Genomic DNA, 23,516 nt, shown 5'->3' on the forward strand with positions numbered 1-23,516 from the left:
TGAGCTTCTGTTAAGTGTCTCCATATGTCCAGAAGCGAGAGGTCTGGCCTGTTTGAGGGGAGGGGAGCGTCCCGGGACCGCTTGACTCCTCTCCGTAAATTCGGTCGCAGATAAATAACAGAGACGGACTGGATCACCCAACCGTACACTTACACCTCTTGGCCTCCTCCGCCTGTTTGACTCAGAGTAATCTTACCCCCAAAAGACTCAAAGAACGGGCCGAAGATACAGTACAGCTTCCTGTTCAGGCCATCTGAACCGGTTTCAATGCTTTCACTTTTGCCGAGCGGCAGATTTTCCACGCTCAGCATTTCAACCCCACTCCACTCTAGTGTGCAGTTGAACTGAAGGCTCCTCACTTGGATGCCTCTGGAAGTTGTGGCTTTATTATTTTTTGTTCCACCCCCTATGCTTGAATTGATGGTCCCTTTTTTGTCTCCTCGTTCTCCGCTTCCGTACGTCCTCCCACACCTGGCCCGGCTTGCAGGAGACGGGACATTTTTGATGGAGCGTCAAGCACAGATGGCTCAATGAATTACACCTGAGCACGTCATATATCACAGACGCCCCACAGTCTTTCGGGAATGAGTGCGTGATGGACGAGCGGCCTTCACTTTGCAGGGACCCCCCCCCCCTCCCCTCCCTCCTCAGAAACCAGTGGAAAAAGTGTCGGGATGATGAAAATCACGTCCACGTGTCATAACTTGGGACGAGTCGAGGCAGACGGGCGCGGCACATCTCACAGAGCACCTATACACAAACGCAGAGGGACCTCGGGGGCACGTTCGACCTGTCCCAAAAACACAGACGGTGCAAACGTCTATTGCAAACCTCACATACGGGAGCGCCCGACTCACCGCTCCCTGCTGGCCAAACGGAGGCCCGTTCAATGACCCCCGGTGATCACCTTCTCTCAGTGTCTTCCTCATGTGTGTGTGTGTGTGTGTGTGTGTGTCTCTGTTTTCAGGGTCCCCCGGGCCCACATGGAAACCCTGGTCGCTCCGGACCTCCTGGAGTGAAGGTACAAATCAATACGTTGATGTCAATGCTAACTAACTGTATTTTGGAAGGAAAAGGAAACTAAGGCTCATCTTATAATGTGTGTGTGTGTGTATATATATATAGAAACTAATGGACTTTGAGGCTAAAAGCCTCATTGGTATTGTTGAGTATAAAAAAAACTGAATCACAGCATCCTTTTCTGATTATTTACATCAAGAAACAGAGCAGGGAATCAGGCCTACATTTTCCGTTACGATACAGATCGCAATACCAGAGAAAATATCAAGTTATGTGATCAGATAATTAACAGACCTTTTAAGTTCGCTGGCATCCATTAAGTCATGCCTTGTCAACACACTAGTGGATCCTTAGAGGGGATCTAGGACCCTCTAAGAGATGCGCATGTAAATAAATCAAAGTGTTTTATGGTACGTACTTACAGTAGTACATACTCTTTGGTCCATAGCTAACCAATGAAACAAGAGCATGTAAACGGTAATGTTTACATGCTTTTTCTCCAATGTTTGTTTGTGATTTCTCTTAGTTTGCATGTCCGAGATCAGATCCTCTTGTCTAGCCTCTCAAAAAGCCATTTGTTTCCCTTCAGGCTGAGAACAGCAGCTTCAAGTCTTTCTGACTCATTGTGACAGTAGTACTCGACATCGGTCTGAGAGTTGCTTCGCTCAGTCTTTATGTTAAACTATGCTCCATAAAAATGGGAAAAAATTGCTCGTAGTTGAAGTACTGCACCTAATCCATTCCAACGGGTTGAATTTCAAGCGTTGACCACACTGTCTTTACACATTTAAAACAGCACATTTGGTCTGCTTTAACATGGGGGGGGAAAAAAATAGAATAATGACTCCTGTATTGTTCTTACGTTTTAGTGCAGCCTAACCAAAATCTGACGCAACAAACCTCAAACGGCAGACGGCAGTCTGGTCTGGCACGGTCCCTCTTTTTTTTTTTTTCGAGAAAAAATTACCGAGCTGGATGAAAAACATATACCCTGTCAGCTGAATATAGTTTTGACTTCATCACGTTATCTGGATGTAATGATGAGAAATTGAGATGGGATGATGATTAATGTACTACAGCTGCGAGTAGCCTCCCAGTGGGCTCGAAGAGGACGCTTCAACCTTAAAAATGAACATTTCAGTGTCTATTACTCACGCGCGGCGTTACCGATCGTTAAAGAGCAAATCCTTAATGAACGGAAGAAAAAAAATGGAGGCCGGGTTTATACGAGTAGCAACACGAGATCAGAAATCCGTTTCCAAAGCTCTCGCACAACTCACGCTGTGGAGCCCGAGTCTCGTTTATCCAGTTTTTTTACGCTCCGTACTTCCAAAAACACGTGCATTTTTGGCCAAATAATACGATTTTTATTTTATTTATTTTAATACTCCACCACGGCTGCCGCATGAGACGGCAGCGGAGAAGAAACGCTCACGTTTGGTAAGTACTCGGGCATATGAATGGATATATTAAAAGTCAAGTTAACACGCGGTGAGTAATTGATATACGAATGGTCATTCTGCGGGTGAAGTATTGCTTTTAAAGTGGAATGAATGAGCCTAAATTACATAGAATCAATGCAAAGTACAAGTGCTTATGAGGGTCTTCGGCTTTCGGGAGAAATGACTTCATTTAGCTTCTCTTTGAGTTTAAACTGTTTAGATGATGCGGTCGAGATGGGGGTCGCTGTCCTCCTGGCCTCCTGACTTTGAAATGCCAAGTCGCTGCTGTCAAGAACATGCAGGTCGATGCACTGTCGATGGGAACTCCGGTTGGACCTTTTCCAAACGGCCCACGGACGTCTTGGCGTGCCCCCCCCCCCCCCCAAAAAAAACCCCCAATAACTTGTTGAATTGAGACGTGTCAGAACACGTCCAATTACTACCTATGATAAGCCGCTAACACATGACATGATCTATTTCTCGCGTTATAATCGCGTACATTTCCCCCCGGGCAGCTCTCTCCGGATCCAGAAAAGCACTGACAAGATTCCCACTGCCCCGAAAAGGGAGAAGAATGTGCACCGTCGCTCCGCGGGGCATAAATGGACTGCACGTTTCTGTAAATACAACCGCTCGACTCCCCCCAATAAGTGGGATGAACTCATCCGTCTTTGATAGCGTGAATGCAAACAGCCGACTCCTCTGGAATGCCTTGCTGGCAACGCAGAAAATATGCGGTGAACGTTGGTGCAGACTGGGATTCATCACGTATACCCACTGAAGAGAGAGAGGGGGGGCAAATGTGTCTATGAAAGTATGAGAACATGTTCTGTTTTCTTTTTTTATACGTTCCAGGGACAAAAAGGAGATTACGGACGGTCACCTGGTCATGCCCCAAAAGGACTGAAAGTATGCATATTGTCCTTTTTTTTTCTTCTTCTCCCTTTTCATAGAACGCCTTGATTATTCAAGCGATGTCGGTGTATTTGAATGTGACTTGACTTTTTTTTTTTTGTTAGGGAGAGCCTGGCGCCCCGGGCCCCCCTGGACTGTACGGCCATGATGGACAGAAGGTAGGACATCTGATTTTGTTTCCCAACTTTCAAACCTACCAGGAAGTCACCGATAGCCCACAAGTGTGTTGTGCGTTTCTGCTCTCAGTTTTTTTTCCGACACATATCAAGCATCGATAAATCAACCCCCCCCCCCCCCCCGAACACACCCTCAACTGCCTTTTTGAGGGGGGAACTCTGTAAAAAACAAACTGCAGTGTTTAGAGGCTCCGGCCAAACGTGGATGTTTGAGCTCTCGTATTGGAACGCTGCCTAACAACAGGGCAGCTGAGAAGAGCTGAAGTTTACCCAATAAGTCCCCCCCCCCCCCCCCCCCCCCGTTATGTCATTCACTCCCTGGAGAACGGTTCTTTTGGAAGGAAAAAGAAAAGAAAAGTAGGACAAACTTCATTTCTGTGGATTGTTGGTTTACATTATTGGACTCCTTCTCATGCGTTGTCCTGACAGGGAGCGTGATGGTTAGCAGCGCAGCGTTTTCTCTTTTCCGTGGCCTCGCACATTTTTATCCTTGGCCTTTTCCCAAAGCCTGTTATCCCCCCACAGTAATTACACCAGAGCCTGTTGGATTTCCGACTATGCAGATTGGGCAGATAATATAGTACTCTGCGACCGACCGACTTTGTTTGTTTTCCCATGTTGTTTTGTTTAAGACATTCATTTTGCATCGGTTGTGTTTTTCCATATTTTTCACGTCGGTGGAGCGTCGTCAAACATAATACCTGCTTTCTTTTTGAGAAATAAAGCTGCTGATATTCTACTTTTCTTTTAACAAAACCCCACAAAGGGACCATAAGCAGCAATGCGGTATTATCTCTCAACACCTCCCTACCCTCTGTATGGCATTCAGTCCTAAACCCACTGGTCCCTACTGAACATGGAAACCATTAAAACCACTCACAGATGCTTTTTTATATTTTTCTTTTTATTCATTTTTCAACCGGGCTCAACCATTTCCTAAAACATGTAGGCACTTTTAGTTTTTTTTTTCGAACAGGAGTGCACTTGTGTTAGGGACTATTTTCTGCGGCGGATTAACGCACATTTGATGCTTCGGTGAGTATTCGCAGCAGCAGGATGTTGGTGGGATGGACTCTGGATGAAGTACAGTGTCCTCTCTCACGGTAACAAAGGAACGTAACGGCCATCATCAACCGATCTTTACTGTGATACCGAGAAATATTGAATGTCTTGTCTCGTCGATGCACTGGACGAGTTGTGTTTCACCCCCACGCTGGTAGTTTCTCTCCCATAATCAACGGCACAAGTCAAGCACAACGCCCGCTAGCGGTCTGCAGCGATGAAATGTACAAAGAAATGTCAATGTCCTAGCGGGCGACAGAATGTTTTCATTTTCAAATGAGAGTGAAGGGAATCTCTTGCTGAGTTACCTGACAAGGCAACGTCTGTTTAGGAAAACATGGCTTTCTTCCCTTTTTAAAAAAAAAAAAAAAATAATAAATTGTTATTCCACTGCTCCTTTTTTTGCGGTTTTGCTGTCAGGAGAAGATGGAAAGAAACTGAAAACTGTGCATCAGCACAGTGACGAGTCAAAGTGAGGTCAGCGAGGTCAGCAACTGTCGCTACGAGATGAGAAAACCTTTCAGGGAGCAGCTTTCTCTCTCACTCTGACACGAGTGTGAGAGTGAGAGACGCTTCGGCGGGAGCACCAACAAGCTGTTATGCAATGGGACAGCGCCGGCTGGGAAAAGCCATCTGGCGCGGATCCTCCGTTCGGTGTAGTATTGGGGGGAGGGGCTCCAGCTTCCAAGGAGGAAGACCTCTGCTCGCCATGTGTGTCACGAAACGTGGAGTCATAAAAAAAGAAAAAAAAGAAAAACGAGGGCTGATATTTTTACGCCTGCTGATTTGTGGTAATTGAGGATCTTTTCGTGTGAGGCCGATCGGTTCAGGTTTGGACCCCAACCCGGCCCCTCTGATCAGCTCTGTGTTAACTTTAAAGGCCCTCGGATCCACACAAGTGCTGACAGCCCCCCCCCCCCCCCCCCAAAAAAAACAACACAGTTTGCATCCAGCTAATAAAAGCAATCAGCTCGGCTCCTCAGAAAGCCACCAGACACCTTATTGCTTGCAGCTGTTCGCAACTCTTTCTTTTCTTCTTCTTCTTCTTCTTTTTCTATTGTACTCTGGAAGCCAAAAAAAGCGCCTTACGGTGCACTTTTGTGTTCAAGTTACACCGATTATTCCATCATCCGCCACAGATGGAGCTCGGGGGTTCAATCTCCCGCCCGCCGACTCGCCAGTGAAACCGCGACCCGCCGCTGCTTTATGGACCCCGAGTTTTTCTTATTATTTTGGAGTCTTGTGCTCCGGCCCGCTGCCACAGAAAGCCTCTCTCGCTGTGGGAAATGTGTGGGGATGTAATGGGGAGGTTGTTTAGGAGTCAGTCGGCACTGTAAAGTGTGTGTGTGTGTGTGTGTGTGTGTCACACCAACATACTGTAGAGTATTACCATCTCTGCACCAGCGTGCCTTGTACACAGCCAGCTCTGATTATGACACTCAACATTGTTTATTGGCTGTGCAGCGCTCCAGATTTCTCCTTCCTGCTCGTTCAGCTTTGCATAATACCGTTTTTTTTTGTTGGTTTTTTTTTTTCATACTGTGTCTTTTTTATTTGCTGAGTCTGATTCATCCAAGAAAAGGAAGGAGTGCAGGGCTCAACCAAGTGGGAATATATGGGTTTTTTTTGGTGATATAATAAAAAAAAAATCAATGGAAAGAACAAAAAAATGTAAACGGAGGAGATGCCTTTTTGGCTGCAGGGTCGGCTCTTCATGGAGAGGGAGAACTATATGGAGAATAGGATCCCTTGTCATCTTTCGGTCGCACAACTGCGAAAGCTTTTTTTTTTTTCCTTTTTAGTTTGAGTCCATATTTACGGCACACGCGACATGTCCTTTCTATTAGTTTGACTGCTCTCCGCTGCGAAGCTCCGCCACTTTCTCATTCTCTTCTCTTGGCTGCAGCGCTTTGGTTCCCCCCCCCCCCCCCCGCAGGAGACTCATCGACTTCCAAAAAACAGTTAAATACAACCTTTTAAAGCACGCGGCCGTCTGCCGGCGGATAAATAGACACATATTCATCAATAAGGAGTTTGACAGAACCGATAGAATTACTGCGGTTGATGAACCGGCATCTGGCTCCACTCTGATGTGACAGGAAGTTTTACTTTACTTTTTAAGTGTTCAAAAGTGGTTCTTTCTCTCCTTTTCTTTCTCTTTCCGTCTTCGTCAGAGATTTAAAAAAACATTTTTTTTAGATTATTTGTTTTTGATCGGACCCGGGAACAAGCCGCGGCCTTTTTTAAAAGATTACACTGGCGAGTGTTTCTCATTTTCTGTTACACACTTAGGGAACAGTTCCCACATCACGATGACATCAGAGGCTCCCGGTCCCAGTTGAACGGTTGTAGGATCGTGTTGATACATCTTCAGAAATGTCCCGTTGGCGTGTTATCAATCTACTTTTCTCAGTACGGATGATGCACCGGGAAAAATATGACCCTTTTCAGCCCGCACGCATGGTTTTATTAAAACAGCTTTCTGGCACGTCAGTCCCACTCGAACCTGCCTGACCCATTGTCATGTTGCACAGCCTCATTTTTAAAAGTCTTTATGCTAAGCTAAGCTAACCATCTCCTGGCTGTAGGTTCATATTTAATGGACGGATATGAGAGTGGCGTACATCTTCGCATCCAACTCTCAGCAAGAAAGTGGACAAATGTATTTTCCAAAAGGGGGCAAATCATTTTTCAGGGAAATTTAAAGGGGAAAACATATGTTTGAGAGGCTACGGCCCACATTTAAGAGTTCAAAAATACCTCAATCGCGGTATTGAAATTAGCCCGAATTCTTACTTTTAGTTCCATTCCCCTTCGTCGTCACTGACCACCAGGCCTGCATTAACCGTGGACAGAGAAGTATCCTTTTAAAGTGGAGCCTTGCTTTATATCAATACTACCAAATGTCTCACAGGGCGTTTGCAGAGGGAGATTTTAATCCTCGTGTATACACCCTGGCCGCAGGCTTGAGAGTGCTCGGCATGGGCCTCTTGATGGTGATTTGTTTGCTTAGATTGAAACTCATTTTAACATTTTTTTTATACGTCGGCCTCTGGCCGCCTTTTGGTCTGCCAGTGACGGGCCATCCCAGCTGATGGCTAACGAATTCACACTCGAGGGGGATAGATGTGTTCTTCCCTCAGAGATGACTTATTGTGACTCTATCTGCTCTATTGTCGGCCTCGACTGCGCAAAGATGAATGCATTTTGTACGCCAGCTGGCGTGCTCATCCGAGACCACATGAAGGTGACCGTTAATTACCTCGTTGGGTCTCACTTCCTGCCGTACGATTGGTTTCGCTGGTTTAATTAGCGGCAGGTTTGTTTTTCCGAACCGCTTTGTCACGGCACGTCGGGTGGCACGACCGCCGCGTCGCATCTGTCTTCGGCAGAAATCGCGACTAAGTGATTTATTCAGGGTTAAGCGGCCTGCGCCGCTCGCTGATCCATCGGTTCCACAGCTATTAGAGACGCCTTTTGCTGCGGACTCTTTATAAAGTGGTTCTATTTTACGAGGAATGCGTTGTTGACGAGGTGACATAAAGGGTGAACTTTTTTTTTTTTTTTAATCGACGACATTGGATTCAATTTGATCCCCCGTGACATTTTCTTACACCAAGACTGACACAATCTGTTCCTCCCAACGCGCACCTTTTCAAAGCGTTGCACTCCCCTGTGGCGCTGCGATCAGATTTTAAACGAGATAAGATGGTATTTTGATGGTCTTATTGTCGGATGTGCAAAACTCTCACTCAGTTGTTTCTTGTCAACAGGGACACGCCGGTCATCCCGGTCCTTCTGCTCTCCCGGGTGAACCTGTGAGTATGCTTGGCGAAATGTAAAATGTGAAATTCTGATTCCCTCCTCCGGCTCTTTAAAGTGTCGCCGTGACGACTAAAACGCCACCGCATGCTGTTTGTTTCCGTCTGCCGCGGGCCGCTCTGCGTTAGCTGCATGGTTGATGTGTGTTTACTGGTCGAAAACAGATGAGCCAAGAGTCGCTAGAGGCTCCGCCGTGCCCTTCCATTTATAGTTACGAAGGTATTAACACGGACACATCGGGACGTCGGGAAAACCGGTGCGGTGCTGGTGGGGGATCACGGCAAGAGAGAGGAGACATTAGTTGTTGGGGGTCGGGGGGGGGGGGGAAGGGCCGGAGAGATTTTCTGGCAGAGGTACAAATGGGCTAAATAGTTTGGACACCCCGAGGTCATTCATTCCTCCTCCTCCTCCTCCTCCTCCTCCTCCTCTCTCCTTCCTGAGTGCAGACCCTGTGTGCTATCTTTGAAGAAGAATGTGCTGTGTAACAAGGAAAAAAAAAAAAAAAAAAAAAAAAAGAAAAGCGAGAGAACCTTCCCCCGTCTCCTCCGGTGCTCTCTGGAGACGACGCACTCCTTTCTGTGGGAACTCAAACAGCATTTTTTTTTTTTAACATGCAGAACGGGCACTTATGACCCGGGATGTATTCTCGGGGGTTTCTTGTATTTTTTGTTCGTGAATTGGATTGTGATAGTTTTGTAAAAAAAAACAAAAAAAAAACAGTGAAGATAACTGGCGACACCTTGTGCCAGAAGGACATTACTTCTTGGCGACGGAAGACGATCCCGATTGATTTATTAATTTGGTTGGAACTCGAACACAGAAAAAATTATGATTATCTTATTTTTCAGTGTTTCTCACCAACATGTGAGTGTGTCTGGAATCACTCCCTGTTTTCTATTCAGTGCAACTTAGTTTAGCCTTTATCATTTTTGTTCATGTCAAAATTCCGAGTGTGAAAGTGATATAAGGCCTTCACAAAAAAAATTCCATGTACATATTACCTTTTAACTTGACAGATGCAAAACGACTGCACACATGCAACTCACGATTCAGTGTCCAAATCTGGATTTCCGCGTCTCTATGAGGTAAACAAGTGTGTGTTTACAGGGAGAAGTAACGTGTATACGAGGGAGCGGCGTTGGGAACATCCCGCGTCTCGTCTTTGTCGTTTTCCTCGCTCCTTCGCTTGAAACCCGGAAGTCGTTCTGCGTCTCCATAGTGACGACCGTCCCAAAAAGCTATTTTTACATAATGTATCGTACACGCAAGGTCAATTCCCCCACCCCCTGCAATATTGAGCCTAATAAATTAATTCCAGCGTCACTAATAACCATAACCATCTAATAACCGTAGTCATATTCGGGGTTGTTTTAATAATGACGTCACAATCAGAATTTCGAAAAACAAAAAGACAAATAAATAATTCATAAATAAGGAAAAACGCAGTATACGCCGGTGCGCCGAACACAGTATAAATACCACACAACCGTATATAAATAATCAATGCAGTTTGTTTTACAGGTAGCGGGCTACAAGAGAGAAACACATCTCCACTCTGCTGGTGATGATAACTGCGTTTTTAATAATATTAGTAGTAGTTTAACACCATTAAATCAACTGAACATTTTTTTTGGATAAATATTTATTAGCTATCTGCACAAAACATTGGCATCGACACCCTCACACAGGAATGTGCACATGCGTCGCCTGCGTCTCCTTGAACTAGTGGAACGCAAGATCAAACATATACCTGCTCATTAAAAAAAGACCCCCCCCCCCCCCCCCCCCCCATAAAAACAAACGATATGATACAAAAAGTCCCCATTCGTGTGTCGAATGATTGAATGTATTTCCCTCGCAGCCTTTTAACGAACCCGATCGCGTGCGTTTATTCGCCCTCTCTGGGCTCATTTTAAGAACAATAACCACGGACAATATTCCTTTTCATTACAGCCGTACTCCCGTTACTATTACAACGTGTAGTGCCGCGGCTGCTGCGACTACAGGTTCTCTGTGGCCATTTGAAAAGATGTTCCCATATAATATTTTAACACCCCCGTTAACATTTTACACTCTCTCTCGCAGGGCGCATTAATTATCAGTTTTTCCGTCGTGAACATAACAGTCAATCCCGTCTCACTCTTCCCCCACACATGCAGCATTAAACACTCCTCTCGGAGGGATGCATTCGGTCTCACCTCGGGGAGGGTGTGGGGGGGGGGGGGGTCTTTCCTTTGGCCAGAGAGATGAAAATTATTCCATCGGACCAATTGATTGTTGTTGTTGTTGTTTTTTTACTTCACAGATAAAGTGCTTGTTTTGACTTTCCTACTTGTTTGTGCTTCTTCTTAATTGCAATCATCGAGGCTGCAACAGAAACCATGTTATTCTTATTTTTCTTTTTTTTTTAGGATGTTATAATTATGTGAAGTGTCTTTGAGTATCATGAAAAGCGCTATATAAATTCGATGCATTACTATGATTATTATTATGTGGTTTTTCCTACACAATACCGCTTCCCTCCTTGCATCCTTGCACTGCTTCCTCCCCCCCCCCCCCCTTCTTTTGGTCTCCTACCCTCCTCCAGAGCCTGATTTCTCTTCCGTCTCACTCTCCACAGGGTGAACGGGGAGATGATGGGAGCCCCGGGGCCAAAGGCTATCCTGGCAGGCAGGTGCAGTAAATCTAGTGTTGCGGTGCTGGTTGAGCAGGGCCACACACACGCGCGCACACACACACACACACACACACACACACACACACACACACAGAGAGAAACACACTCTCACACATAAAGGAGAATAGGATATCATCTCTATTGTGAATTCAGCTTTTTGGCCTTTAAATAAATCAAATTTCAGCCTGTAAGATTGTGTCACTGTCATAATGATGAATGCATATGGAATTATTGTGTGTGTGTGTGGGGGGGGGGGGCGACACCAAATCCTTGTTTTTCCGCTGCTATAAAAATAATGTAATTTAAAGATATTGGACGCCGGCAAAGCTTCTCAGCCATCGGCGATATCAGAGTCCACCTCATAGAATCTAATCTGGTGAATCCAAATAAAAAGTTTGTTTTGTTTTGTTGAATAAAAGGCAAAAGGGCCCAAAGATGTCGAGAAGCACCACTTTCACCGGCAGAGGCCCCCCCCCCCCCCCCAGGTCTAGCGAGGAAATGAAAAGTCAAAAGTCGTAAAAATGGGACTAAGGCCTCGGCTCCCCGGGTACAAAGCCGCTTCCTCTGTCTTCCTAAACTGAGACCGTCAATCCTTGGTCCACCAGGACCGGCGTGAACTTAAATGGATCGTTAGGGGGTTTTGGAAGAGGGGTTGTACGAGGTACTTATCCACAGTCGGTGTATTGTTAGACTTTATAATAAATCACCTCTGGCCAGATCCTCCTCAAATTAAACACAAATTAACCGTGCACCGCTGTCACTTTACACATTGGACACACTGTATACGCTTCATTTTTACATTTTCATTTCCTTTTATTATTTAAATTCTTTAAAATGTAATACGCCCTGCTATTTTTATTTCATTGCATTGTATATTTGTAAACGTGTGTTTGCTGCTGCATCAAGAAATGTCCCCCTGGGGGGCGAATAAAGTCAAATCTAATCTAATTTAATCTAATCGCTTCGGAGAAACCGAAAGTACGAGTAAAAGCAAAGCGAAGCGCCGCTGTGGACGAGGGGGCAGCAGATAAAAAAAATGTTTGACCTATTTACACCTATTTTAGTTAATGGAGTCTCGTGGCTTCGGAGAGAGCATCGATATATATACACGTGGGGTGGGGGTGGGGGGGGGGGGGGAGCACTGCGGTTTCTCTGCGTTTAAAAAAAATAAATGTTTCCTCTTAGCTTTAAGCCCAAATGAAACTCCATAAATAGCGAGACAACTGCTCCGCTCGCTTGTCCTCTCCGGAATGTTTACGACGCCGTAGAGAGGTCGAAGTGTTCGCCTCTCTACCGACTGTGTCCCGGACCTCTGATCCCCCCCGTGTGTGATGGATTGGGCTTTAGCACCCCCCTACCATCTGTGGGCCGTGGATCACCCGTGCACGACGAACACTGGGGGGGGGGGGGGGGGTTTGGGGCTTTGCTGTGGGGGGGGGCCGAGAGATGATCTTTAAAAGTTGCAGGGGGGGGGAGATTTTCTGCACTGGTGGATTTGCTGACAGTGTCGCTGAGAAATGAATGGGCGTAATTAGTGGATGTTGCTGAAAGGCAGGATGAGTAGGAAGGAGAGGAAAAAAAACCACCAACGTATATACGAATATAGTCCCTCTCAATCATTTCTTATTACCCACTAGAAGGTGTGTGTGTGTGTGTGTGTGTGTGTGTGTGTGTGTGTGGACTCAGCCTCCTGTCCGTGTGTTGATGGGATGTCTCTATAAAAAAACATAGCGACCAGTTGCCGGATCGTAGGAAGGAAGCTGTGAAAATGGCGGAAAAAAATAAACGTGCAAATATATATATATATAACGAGCGAGCGGGCAAAATCTCGTTCCCAAAACGTCAGCGTTTCCCCCCTCCCCACCCACCCCCCCTGACGTAAATGTTGTGTTTCCAGAATGCGGCAGACAAATCCAACTCCAATTCCACCTTTTAAGTATTGAGCCCACAAATGAGAGCAAAGAGGCGAGTTAGAGTTTAACTAGCTTTACCAATCAATTATGTTTTTGTTGGCATGGTTGGATATAGCCAAAATCCTGAAAATGTGTTCCTTTTCGTGCGCTTTTTTTGACAGCAGCGCACGTGAAGTTATGCCACATGTTTTTGTAACCATAGAAACACTTATTTTTTTTCTTTTTTGTTGTTGTCATGTACCGCATTCAGGGTTTACCCGGGCCCGTGGGCAAAATGGGGCCGAAAGGAGACGCGGTAAGTAGATGTTGGAGAAAATGACAACTTTGGCATGGATGTGTGTGTCACGAAGCTCTTCTTTAAAAAGGCACTAAAAGTTAAAAAAAAAAAAAGGGCATATCTCACACTTTAAAGCTCCTCGTCCGTTTACTTGCATTTCACCTCCTCGCCATGCGGCCTCGCTCAGCGTCCATCGAGGTTCCACGAGGGAGAGAGAGAGAGAGAGAGAGAGAGAGAGAGAGAGAGAGAGAGAGAGAGAGAGAGAGAGAGAGAGAGAGAGAGAGAGAGAGAGAGAGCACATGACTCTCCTCCGCGCAGTAAAAGCCTCTGAACTTTCGCTCTCTCAAACGAACTGTGAAATGCCTGCTAAAGGAATTACCTAACCAGTGGGTACATAAAAAAAAAAGACCCGGCGTCATAAACGCCACTCTTCTGGCCTCGTTACGTCCATGATGATAACGATAGATGGTTCCGTTAGTGTATGTGAAGTGTACTGTAGGAGCAATTAACTCTGGCTTGTCTTGAAGCCCCGTGCTTGCCCTTCTCTCTAACGCTATCCAAGTATCATAAATGTGTGTATTGCTCCGCCGCCGAGCATAACCTGTAACGCATTCAGACGTGGGCTCCACGCCACGCGCCGTTGTGCCACTTTTGCCCTTTTCTTTTTTCCGCTGAGCAGGTTTGGGCCCTGAGAGCTTCTTCAGTGATCCCTGACGTGAGGGTATGTGCCCTTGGACTACATCGTGGAAGCCGGCACCATGCAGTCCATGGGCATATACACTTGCCTCAAGGCTTGACTCTACAAGACCACAAGGAGAAAAAAAAAAAGGGCCAGCGGTGCTGTGACAGAACGAAGCGCCACAGCTGAAGTTTTTCCTTTTTTTTTTTTTTTTTTTCGTGTTGTTGTCCATCGGTCTCATTGTCCACTCTTCTTTTTTTTTTTTCACCTGCCTTTGGCTTCTCTGGGCCTCCACTCCCATCTTTTATTCATCTCTCCAGGGTCACATAGGCATCCTCGGGCGTTTCGGCCTTCCCGGTCCTGATGGCGAGAGAGTGAGTATCAGTGGCTGTGAGAGTGAACACACACACACCCGTTGCTTTTAATCAGTGTCCGCAAATTAAGGAGTAGAAATAGTTTTTTTAATGGGCACTGAACACAATCGCGCTCCCTTTAAACTGTATTGGATCAAGACAACCTACATCCCAACCTCTCTGCTCTCTAAAATGTAGAGTGGGATCTAAATGCACTTGAATACAGCCAGGACTCAAACTCCCATGAACCTCCAGGGCATTTGTTAGCCTTGCTAGTCAAGTGGCGCTAATAGCTAATACCACTGTTAGCTTTCAGTGCGTTAGTCAGTCTGGTCCTTTGATCCAGAAGTAAACCACGTCACAGATGTTCATTATTATATATATATTATTATGTGCTTTGAGATATTTGCTGACGTGGCATTCTGCAAAGCCAACAGGTTTCATATTGAATGTTAGCACGTTAGCATGCTAATGTAGCATGCTGGTCAAAGCTCAGCTTATTGAGGCTGCAAAGGTACAAGAGAGTGAAGCAACCACAACTTGAACCTGACGAGCTGAGTCTGAATGTGTCACCCTGCAGAAGATAAACTTCTATGATAAAGTTGATAAAGAAATGTCACCTCAAAGTCCATTTCGGAGCTGGTCCGATCTTTAGATCAAATCAAATGATCTTGTTCATCAGACAAAGTTTGCCTAATTTATCATGGAATTGCACATGTTCGAATTTCCATTTACATCTGAGTATGGCTGGGCGGCCAAAATCTTCTATCCTGATATAGATAATATGATATATAACACTATATATCATATTATAGCATGTTTTCTGGTAATTCAATAAATAATGTTTATGAAATAACCACATTGGAAACCCTCTTTTTATTTACTCCTGTGTGAAATGAAATTCTTGACACATAAAACAACTCAATATTGGCTCATTTTAGGAACTATGACAGTAGTTTGGTGGTTTTCTCTCCAACAGAATTCTTATCGATTCACATTTCATGAGAAATGTCGGAACTGCGCATCGCGATATCTCGAAACATGTGATTTCATTACAATACGATCCCATCGAAAGGCCGTAAATCATCTACTTTTGATCCATTTTATCTTTAAAAGGGGATTATTAAACGTTATTAACATTAATGGATGAATGAACATTTAATTTAAAGCGTGTGATAGCGATGACAGCTACAGAACAGCTCAAGAATAAACTGTTATTGTCCTCGCTAGTGGTACGGATCTAAGACTAGAGACGTTTGCCTCTTCATGTTTCCTCCAGCGAACACTTTAGTTCAGCAACAAAGCCTCACAGGGCTGCGGGTGTGGCGAAAGGCTTTTGGTCTTATCTAATGATTTCTATGTTTCTGCTCACTTTCATCTCTCCTTTTAGCTTTTTTATCCATCGTCTCTCTCTCTCTCTCTCTCTCTCGCTCTCTCTCTCTGTCTCAACTGCGTTTTCTCTCCTGTTTTCCAGGGAATTCCCGGCGTTCATGGGAAGAAGGGCAAGATGGGTAGGCCGGTAAAGTTTTCTCTCAACGTACTTTCTCAGAGAACATTTGTAATGCAGCCTCGTGAACCTCGTGCGGGGGTCGTTTTTGGTCTCGATCCGTGGGGGCTCTTACCGTCGCGCGGAGCCCACATTAACGTGAAATTACCCCCGACGAAAGCGTGCGCCAACTTACACACTTTGCACATTGATGCTCGAGGGTGAGTACGGCACCCTGAAGTGCGTAACTGCATGTGTCGGATGAACGATGTCCGTGGGTCAGCAGATTGCATTGATATTCTCAGTCGGATTCCTTTTTTTATATACCAGCAATTAATCTTCTCTGGCTGAACGTGATTTGGAAACATCGTGTTTATTACTGTGCTTTGTGTTGCATGTAACTGACATAATAATGCGATGCGTCGGTTGTGGGTTTGGCTCCTCAGAGCGTCTCTACCCCCACAGATCAGGATCAAGTCTCATGTCATTGGCGCCCGGGAGTAAATTTCCCCCATCCTTCCAGACTTACATGGAAAACACTAATGCTGCACATGCCCACTTTGTGTAAATCGTCTGTTTTCCCAGGCACCCGGGGTCTGGTCGCACGTGCTCATTTTTCTTTTTTTTCTTCTTCTTCTTCTTCTCGAAATTGGTTATGCGGTAGCGGTCAATCATGAGCGAGTCCCTTTCCTCTGTGGTGAAAAGGGAGGTCGGTGAATTTACGCGAAAGGTTGGTTGTCTGTGCTGAGTCGGCGGTAAATGCTCGGTTAACAAAAAAATCTAGAAAGACACACAAGTCTGATCCACATGTCCCGAAGCCAAAAACACGGAGACCTAATGGATGAGAAGTAGAAGTATCTGATTAACGCCATAGTGTGTGCATGGCAGAATGATCCCACAGTTAAAAGGGTCTCGCCATCCTCGATGAAAGTTGATGTCAATATGAGAACAAAGACTTGCTCGCATGTGTTTCTGATCAAAACCGAGTCAGTTTTTTTTTGTTTTGTAGATTTTTCGGAAAGAAGGGCACATGTTTTTTCCACATTTTCTCGTCGGGGGCCTCCACGTTGCACCAATTACGACTCATTACTCCGTCCACGTCTGCCTAATCGTCAGCCTGACACACAAACGGTCCTATCGCTGCCGCCGCCGATCGATTGTCTTCACACCGATCCGTTTGAATCGACGAGCGATCTCCCTCGGGCTGTTTTCTCGTGAACGTTTTTTCGAGTGCCGCGTGCTGACCTTCGGGGCACGTTGACAAACACGCACGTTGGGCACGTGGCCTCGCGGGGCTGCATCGCGCCTCTCGCTCTGGCCTCTGGGACAGGAAAAAAAAAAGAAGAAGAAGAAGAAAAAAAGGGCCGCAGTCAACAGTTTTTCCGTGCCGAGCAGCTTTATTCGGGGGTCGGGGTCCGCGGGGCTGCCGTTCGCACGCGGTCGCTCGGGGGGGGGGGCGGGGAATCACTCAGCCGTGGAAATTCCTGCCGGTCTCCCGGGAGAGAAGCAGGCGAGAGCCCGTTTGAGGGGATTTGCCGGGCTTACAAAAAAAACAACAACTCTGTTTTCCCCTTGTGAGCGATGCGATAACTTCACCCACAAGCCGCGTGATGTCTGAATGAATTCAAGTGTCTTTTTTTTTGTTTTTTTGTTGACAAAGCCTCTCCACGGTTACGTGACCGTCCTGTTTTTGTTTCTGTGCCTCAGGGGTTCTCCGGTGACTTTGGAGAGAGAGGACCTCCCGGCCCCGACGGGGACCCAGTAAGTGATATTACGTGGATGAATGCACCGGTTACTCACTTGGCACCGGGCAAAGTCTTCATGGCAAATTACACCTGACGGAGATTTCGCCAGATTTCACATGAATGAACACTCGCGAAAGGCAGCGTTACTCGCACATGGTGTTTTTTTTTAACAACAGGAACATTCCATCCATCGCCCTCAGTGCAGTCTCTCAGGAGCTCACCCATACGTACAGATATCTATCCACGACAGCAGCATCGGCAGTTGCAGTCGCCTCTCCTCCCTCGTCGTAGTTTGACCCTCACTGCATCGTGATTGAGATTGGCTGACCTCCTCCAGGCCTCATTTCCTCTGCCTCCAGTAAGGGAGCGGGGGGGGGGGGGGATGTTTCCATTCGGCTGAATTTCGTCGCCCCGCTTTCACTTATGGAGGAGCATCACGGGGCGACAGGAAGGCCACGCCGGGCCGCGTGTCATCCGTCTCTCTCTCTCTGCTGGACGCTGGGGGGGGGGGGGCTCAGAGAGGATGTCGGCGCGGCATGCGGCCGCGTGGGCAGATGTGAGCCACGCGCTCACTCGCTGCGCTACAAATGAGCGGAGGAAGAAATGGCTCGGGCTGGAGAGCACCGATGGACAAACGAAATATAGAAAAGTTTGATTTCATGTGTATCCCCCCCCCCCCCCCCCCACACCCCCACTGCATCTTTTCTTTATCCCTCTTTCTTTGTTCTCTCCCTTCTTCCCAGGGTGAGCTGGGGTCTCCTGGCCCGCGTGGAGTCCCTGGTCTTATTGTAAGTGTCCTTGTGTCTTTATCACCGATTTAACAACTTTACGTTTTTTGTGTGATTTTTAAACATTTTAGAAGCTTTTTTAATTTTTTTATATTGTCTTTTCTTGAAGAAATCAGCTTGTAACTGCCGATTTGTAAAGAAAGTTTGATTCCTTCCTTCCTTTCTGGTCTTTTACCTCTTCCACGTCTTTCTGTTGAGACACTCGGCTCAGAAAGTTGTTTTTTTTTTTTTAGACATTCAGCGTTTTTAAATGTGTGTTTTGTGTGTGTGTGTGTGTGTGTGTGTGTTGACGTGTGCAGGGAGACATGGGCTCTGCTGGCTTCATGGGCTCACCAGGAATCCCAGGACTCAAGGTAAACGGTTACGGTTTTCGTGGTCGTGTCTCTGTCTGGTTTTGGTGTAGGATCCAATATTAATAGGGCACATTTTGATTGGTTAACCAGAAGCGTCTCCGAGTCGCGTTTGAGCGAGCGGTCGCTGATTCGTTCATTCCTGAGGAAAAACGCCAGGATCTGCATATTAATCACGCTCAATCAATACTCTTGTTTTCATTCTCTCTTTTGTTTTTTTCTCATTTTGCTTCCAAAGGGAGTACCTGGAAACCCAGGGGACCCAGGACTGAAAGGTGATAAGGTGATCTGCATACGTATTTTATCATTACTTCACTACAATATAAAAAATAATGCCAGAGGGGGAAAAAAAAATCACAAAACTGCTAAACAAACCGCCCCCCAGCACCCATGTGGTGCTCGCTTACCGAATAATCTCTTTGCTAACATTTAGATTTTTCTTTTCTTTCATTTTTGTGTCTTTTTCCTCAGGGGGATGTTGGCTTATCGGGGGAGCCGGGGGAGTGTGGATTCCAAGGGGACAAGGTGAGTCTATGTTTGTGTGTGCTCACGTGATCCAGTGGGTCGTTCCATAAATAATAAACAATAAGATCAGTGTGCAATGCGTGGCTTCTCCCATCTGCACGTGCCCCCCTGATTTCCTGTGTTTTGTGTGCAAATGGAAACTTCTTCTGCTTTTAAAGTGCAGTGATTTTCTTTTTGTTTACATTAGAGCCACTTGTTTGTCTTGTTGACGTGTTTATTCTGAGCTGGCTTTTGTTCTACAGGGTATGCGTGGCTCGCCCGGGCTGCCGGGTCCCTGTGGAACACCTGGACCGCAGGTATTTCATACCCCGCATTCAAACTCTTTTTTTTTCTCGTTTCTGGCACAGAAAATCACACAGATGATAATATTCTGTATATATATTTATTATTTTAAGTTGTTTCTTTTCACGCTCGACTGCTTGTTTGTTCTCAGCGGGTGGTTGAAACATTAATGAGATTGTATTATATATTATATATGTATTATATCCATTGTCTGTCCAATGGAGCACAAAGATGCAGCTTTTGACAGTTGCCATGAGGCTGATTTCCTGTCATTTTCAAGGTTATATTAGATCATTTTGGTAATATGACTTCACAAACTATCTAGGGAATAAGGGCTACTGTCAATTTGGTTAAAGTTGTTTTAAGGATCTTATCTGGGGGGGTAACGGTAACTCATTTGTCACTTTTCTTAGGGCAAACCTGGTGAAAAGGGCCCTGATGGTTCACCTGGTCCTCCTGGCCTCGAGGTATTTACGGATCGTTAATGCTTTGACATTTATATTGATGTTATTGTTGCTGTGGTTTCATTTCCTTGTCGTTCTCTCAGGGTTTTCCGGGTGACATCGGCCCGCCGGGACAAAATGGCCCCGAAGGACCCAAAGTGAGCGGAGTGACGTCAACGCTTTTCGATATGTGAACCGTCGGGAGGGGGAAGAAATGACGTGAGAGTTCACTCTCAGTGTTTTTCATCCACAGGGAAAGCAAGGGATCAGAGGTGTGCCGGGTCCAAGAGGAACACTCGGGCTTCAGGTGAGTTTGAATCAAAGCATTTTGAGAGTGAATAAATAAATAAAAGCTTATGTTTTTGTGACGATCCTTTTTTGTCAGGGTGACGAGGGACCGGTCGGGCCCGCTGGACTCGCTGGACTCGAGGTGAGTGCTGATTGGATAAGCCCTGCGGCTTGAGACCAGTTAGAGAATACAACAACAGTTATCTTTATACTTATATTACCAGTCAGACAATTGCTATGATCTTTTCTATCATTAAAAAAATAAATTTAAAAAAAACGTGTCAAATGTGTCATTAAAGCTATTGAATTAAGAGACTCTATAAAATAATTTAAATAGTCCTCTCTGGTCCACCATTCGCAGATGTAATATTCTCAATGAAGCCAAACCAACCAAAACATTTATATATTTCATACCACACAAGAAAGGATTGGCTTTGCATTGTTCTGTGTCCTTTGCGTCTCGTCTTGGTTTTGGAGTCGTCCCAGGCTCATTAACAGGGAAAAGGCTTTTCCAATAAAGTCTTCCGACTCTTGAGTCTCAATCGGCCATCTCCCCAAAAGTCGCATTGGTTTCACGAGTTTCTTGTTTAGTGCGGAGCTGCAGTACACGTCTCTTGTCATTTCTGCTTTCTGCTCAGGGCAGGCCTGGGAGGCAGGGATTCCCTGGACTGACGGGCCCAGATGGACTCAAGGTCAGACCCAATATTCACACATCCGCCCATGAACGACTGTCATCCTAAGCTTTTCATTTTCACCATAATGCGCCATCTGAACGTGTGCAAATGAGATGTTAATTCTCCGGGGGGGGTGGTCCCTCCGAAGCACATTTCTACTGATTTTTTAAGGGAAAATACATTTGTGATATGCTAATTGGCTGCTCTGCTGCAGGGCGAGACCGGGACAACCGGCGAGGTTGGAAAAGTTGGCGAGAGGGTAAAAAGGCTTTTCTTCTCTTCTCTCTCTCTCTCTCTCTCTCTCTCTTTCGTGCTCGCCCGTTGTGATAAATATATGACTTCAATCGAGCTCAGAGAAATAAGAGACGGCTTTTCTTTTCCTCCAGGGAACGCCCGGCTTCGTCGGGCTCGTCGGGGAGACCGGCGTCGCGGGCGAAAAGGTTAGCGCGATCTCGATTGGGTCCCACGATTATTTTAGAATCGATGGCGTCAGATGTGCAGATTGGCTTCTTTTTTTTTCTGCCTTATGCCTCACTCAAGGTCAAATTGTGATCGGCATTAATTTTTTTATTTTTTGTAGACGCTTCATCATTTAAATCTATCAATAGGTAATCAATGTTCCCCTAATTGTGGCTTTTGGCTCTCCAGGGGGATCGAGGCAAAACAGGTGGCCCGGGGCCGCCAGGTGAAACGGGGCCGATGGTAAGGAGTAAGTCTGGACCCCGTCTCTCGTACCAGGGGGGAATTCAATTTGACATGCTTTAGGGATGGGGGTGGGATATGTTCGGAGACACAGATTAAAGGGATTCCACAATAACCATCTAAAGGGCAGACGATATAAGGCCACCTACTTAATATGAGAGCTAATTTATGATTTATTCACATCCAGTAGATATCATTTGAGTAACGTTGTATCCATCAGGGTCACACTGGAATACCTGGGGAGACGGGACCACCTGGACTGCAAGGGATCCCAGTAAGTTACTGGTATCGTTGTCACAGCGTCACGCACGTAAACAAAGAGCCTGTTGAGTTATGTTTTACAAGTTTTACAAGTTACATCACAAAAATACTTATTTGAACCCAAACCACGAGTCGTTTTGCTTCACCTCACGACATCGAGGTGCAGCTTCGCCCGTCTGAAGCGCAGGAGGCGGGGTCACAACCACGGATACCGCCCCTTCGTGTGGATTTGTGTCCGTTGCACTTCTGACTAAAAGCTGCATCATTTCTAGTTATTGTCGTGAGACGCGTGCCGCGTTGCCCTGAAGCACAACATCGACAATCGCTGCAGCACCGGAGTTAAATCACCGGAGTTCAGCAAAAATAAGATATGGGGGCGACTGTGGGTCAGTGGTTAGCAGGTCCGTCTTTCAATCAGGGTGGTTGGTGGTTCAATCCCCGCCCTAGTCGGTGTGTCCTTGAGCAAGACACTTAACCCTGAGTTGTTCCCTGTAGCTGTGTCTACAGTGCATGATTGTAACATGATTGTAACATGATTGTAAGTCGCTTTGGATAAAAGCGTCAGCTAAATGACACGTAATGTAATATTAAGCTTGTGTTGATTACTCTTGTTATTATATACTATATACTACATGTTATTCATAAACTAAACTGCTGAGTGCTGGTAAAGTAGGTTGGGTATCTCAGTTTGCTCCAGTCTAACTCAAAGGATATTGTAATCTTTCAGGGGCCTCCCGGTTCTCTGGGGTCCGTCGGCATCAGAGGACCCAAAGGCAGGAGGGTGAGTTACTTAAATCTATGTTATAATCATTACACAACCATAAGGTGATCCGTCCTATTGTCTGTGATGGCCACCGTCAACCAGGAGACCACGAAGGAGCACAAAGCAGGGAAATATTATATTATTACGGATAAATGAGGAAATGAAATTCAGCCATCCTCAGATGATGACATCTCTTTGAAGTGCAGAGCGAGGATAAAAAAAACGGAAAAAAACAAAAACAGAAGGAAATATCTGCTCGTAGTCACAACAAGTATGAATATTATGTGTCGGCAATGCACATACGATCTATCGGTCTAAGAGGCTTCTCCAAACTAAACACCCCCGGAGGGTGTGTGTGTGTGTGTGTGTGTGTGTGTGTGTGTGTGTGTCTGCCAGGACACACACACAGGATGATTTCCAGTGTTCGCTGGCTTTTCCATAATTGAGTTTTTCTACTTTTGATAAAAGAATCACTTGTGGTTGCGCAGCAGGATCATTGGACTGAATGAATAATTGATCTAACATGAATAAGTGGTATAATTAAGGCATTTCATCCTGATTAGTTGTACACGGCTCCCCTGATATCACAAGCAGTCACAAGTGTAATATTTAATAACTATAATAGCTGAAAATTACGTTAGGGAAAATAGGATTAATGGCAGCGTGATTAAACTCCAGACTCCTCATCACATCAACAAGAACGGGGGGTGTGGAGGGGGGGGGGGGGGGGGGGGGGGGGAACCAGTTACAACCTTTTCCTGTGCCTAAACATTTTGTAATAGAAATTGTGATATTGCCTCCTAAAAAAAAAAGAAAAAAAAAGAAAAGATAATATTCTTTATTCTTGTAAAAAGTAGTGACAGCTATTTGAAG

The 23,516-nt window shown here is 45.7% G+C and overlaps 1 protein-coding gene across 1 annotated transcript in view; it reads left to right on the forward strand.

Annotated features, from left to right (window-relative positions):
* col27a1b (collagen, type XXVII, alpha 1b) overlaps positions 1–23,516 on the forward strand; it is a 53,884-nt gene that overhangs the window by 13,041 nt on the left and 17,327 nt on the right. Inside the window, exons 6-26 of the mRNA XM_034540761.1 lie at positions 3,482–3,535; positions 8,389–8,433; positions 11,058–11,111; positions 13,278–13,322; positions 14,304–14,357; positions 15,811–15,855; positions 17,530–17,583; positions 18,311–18,355; positions 18,655–18,708; positions 18,944–18,988; positions 19,177–19,230; positions 19,473–19,526; positions 19,926–19,979; positions 20,060–20,113; positions 20,209–20,262; positions 20,341–20,385; positions 20,882–20,935; positions 21,132–21,176; positions 21,304–21,357; positions 21,566–21,619; positions 22,608–22,661. Coding sequence (XP_034396652.1) covers positions 3,482–3,535; positions 8,389–8,433; positions 11,058–11,111; positions 13,278–13,322; positions 14,304–14,357; positions 15,811–15,855; positions 17,530–17,583; positions 18,311–18,355; positions 18,655–18,708; positions 18,944–18,988; positions 19,177–19,230; positions 19,473–19,526; positions 19,926–19,979; positions 20,060–20,113; positions 20,209–20,262; positions 20,341–20,385; positions 20,882–20,935; positions 21,132–21,176; positions 21,304–21,357; positions 21,566–21,619; positions 22,608–22,661 — 1,071 coding nt within the window. The remainder of the gene's footprint in view (positions 1–3,481; positions 3,536–8,388; positions 8,434–11,057; positions 11,112–13,277; positions 13,323–14,303; positions 14,358–15,810; positions 15,856–17,529; positions 17,584–18,310; positions 18,356–18,654; positions 18,709–18,943; positions 18,989–19,176; positions 19,231–19,472; positions 19,527–19,925; positions 19,980–20,059; positions 20,114–20,208; positions 20,263–20,340; positions 20,386–20,881; positions 20,936–21,131; positions 21,177–21,303; positions 21,358–21,565; positions 21,620–22,607; positions 22,662–23,516) is intronic.

This window comes from Cyclopterus lumpus, chromosome 9, assembly GCF_009769545.1.
Source record: "Cyclopterus lumpus isolate fCycLum1 chromosome 9, fCycLum1.pri, whole genome shotgun sequence".
Lineage (NCBI taxonomy): Eukaryota > Metazoa > Chordata > Actinopteri > Perciformes > Cyclopteridae > Cyclopterus > Cyclopterus lumpus.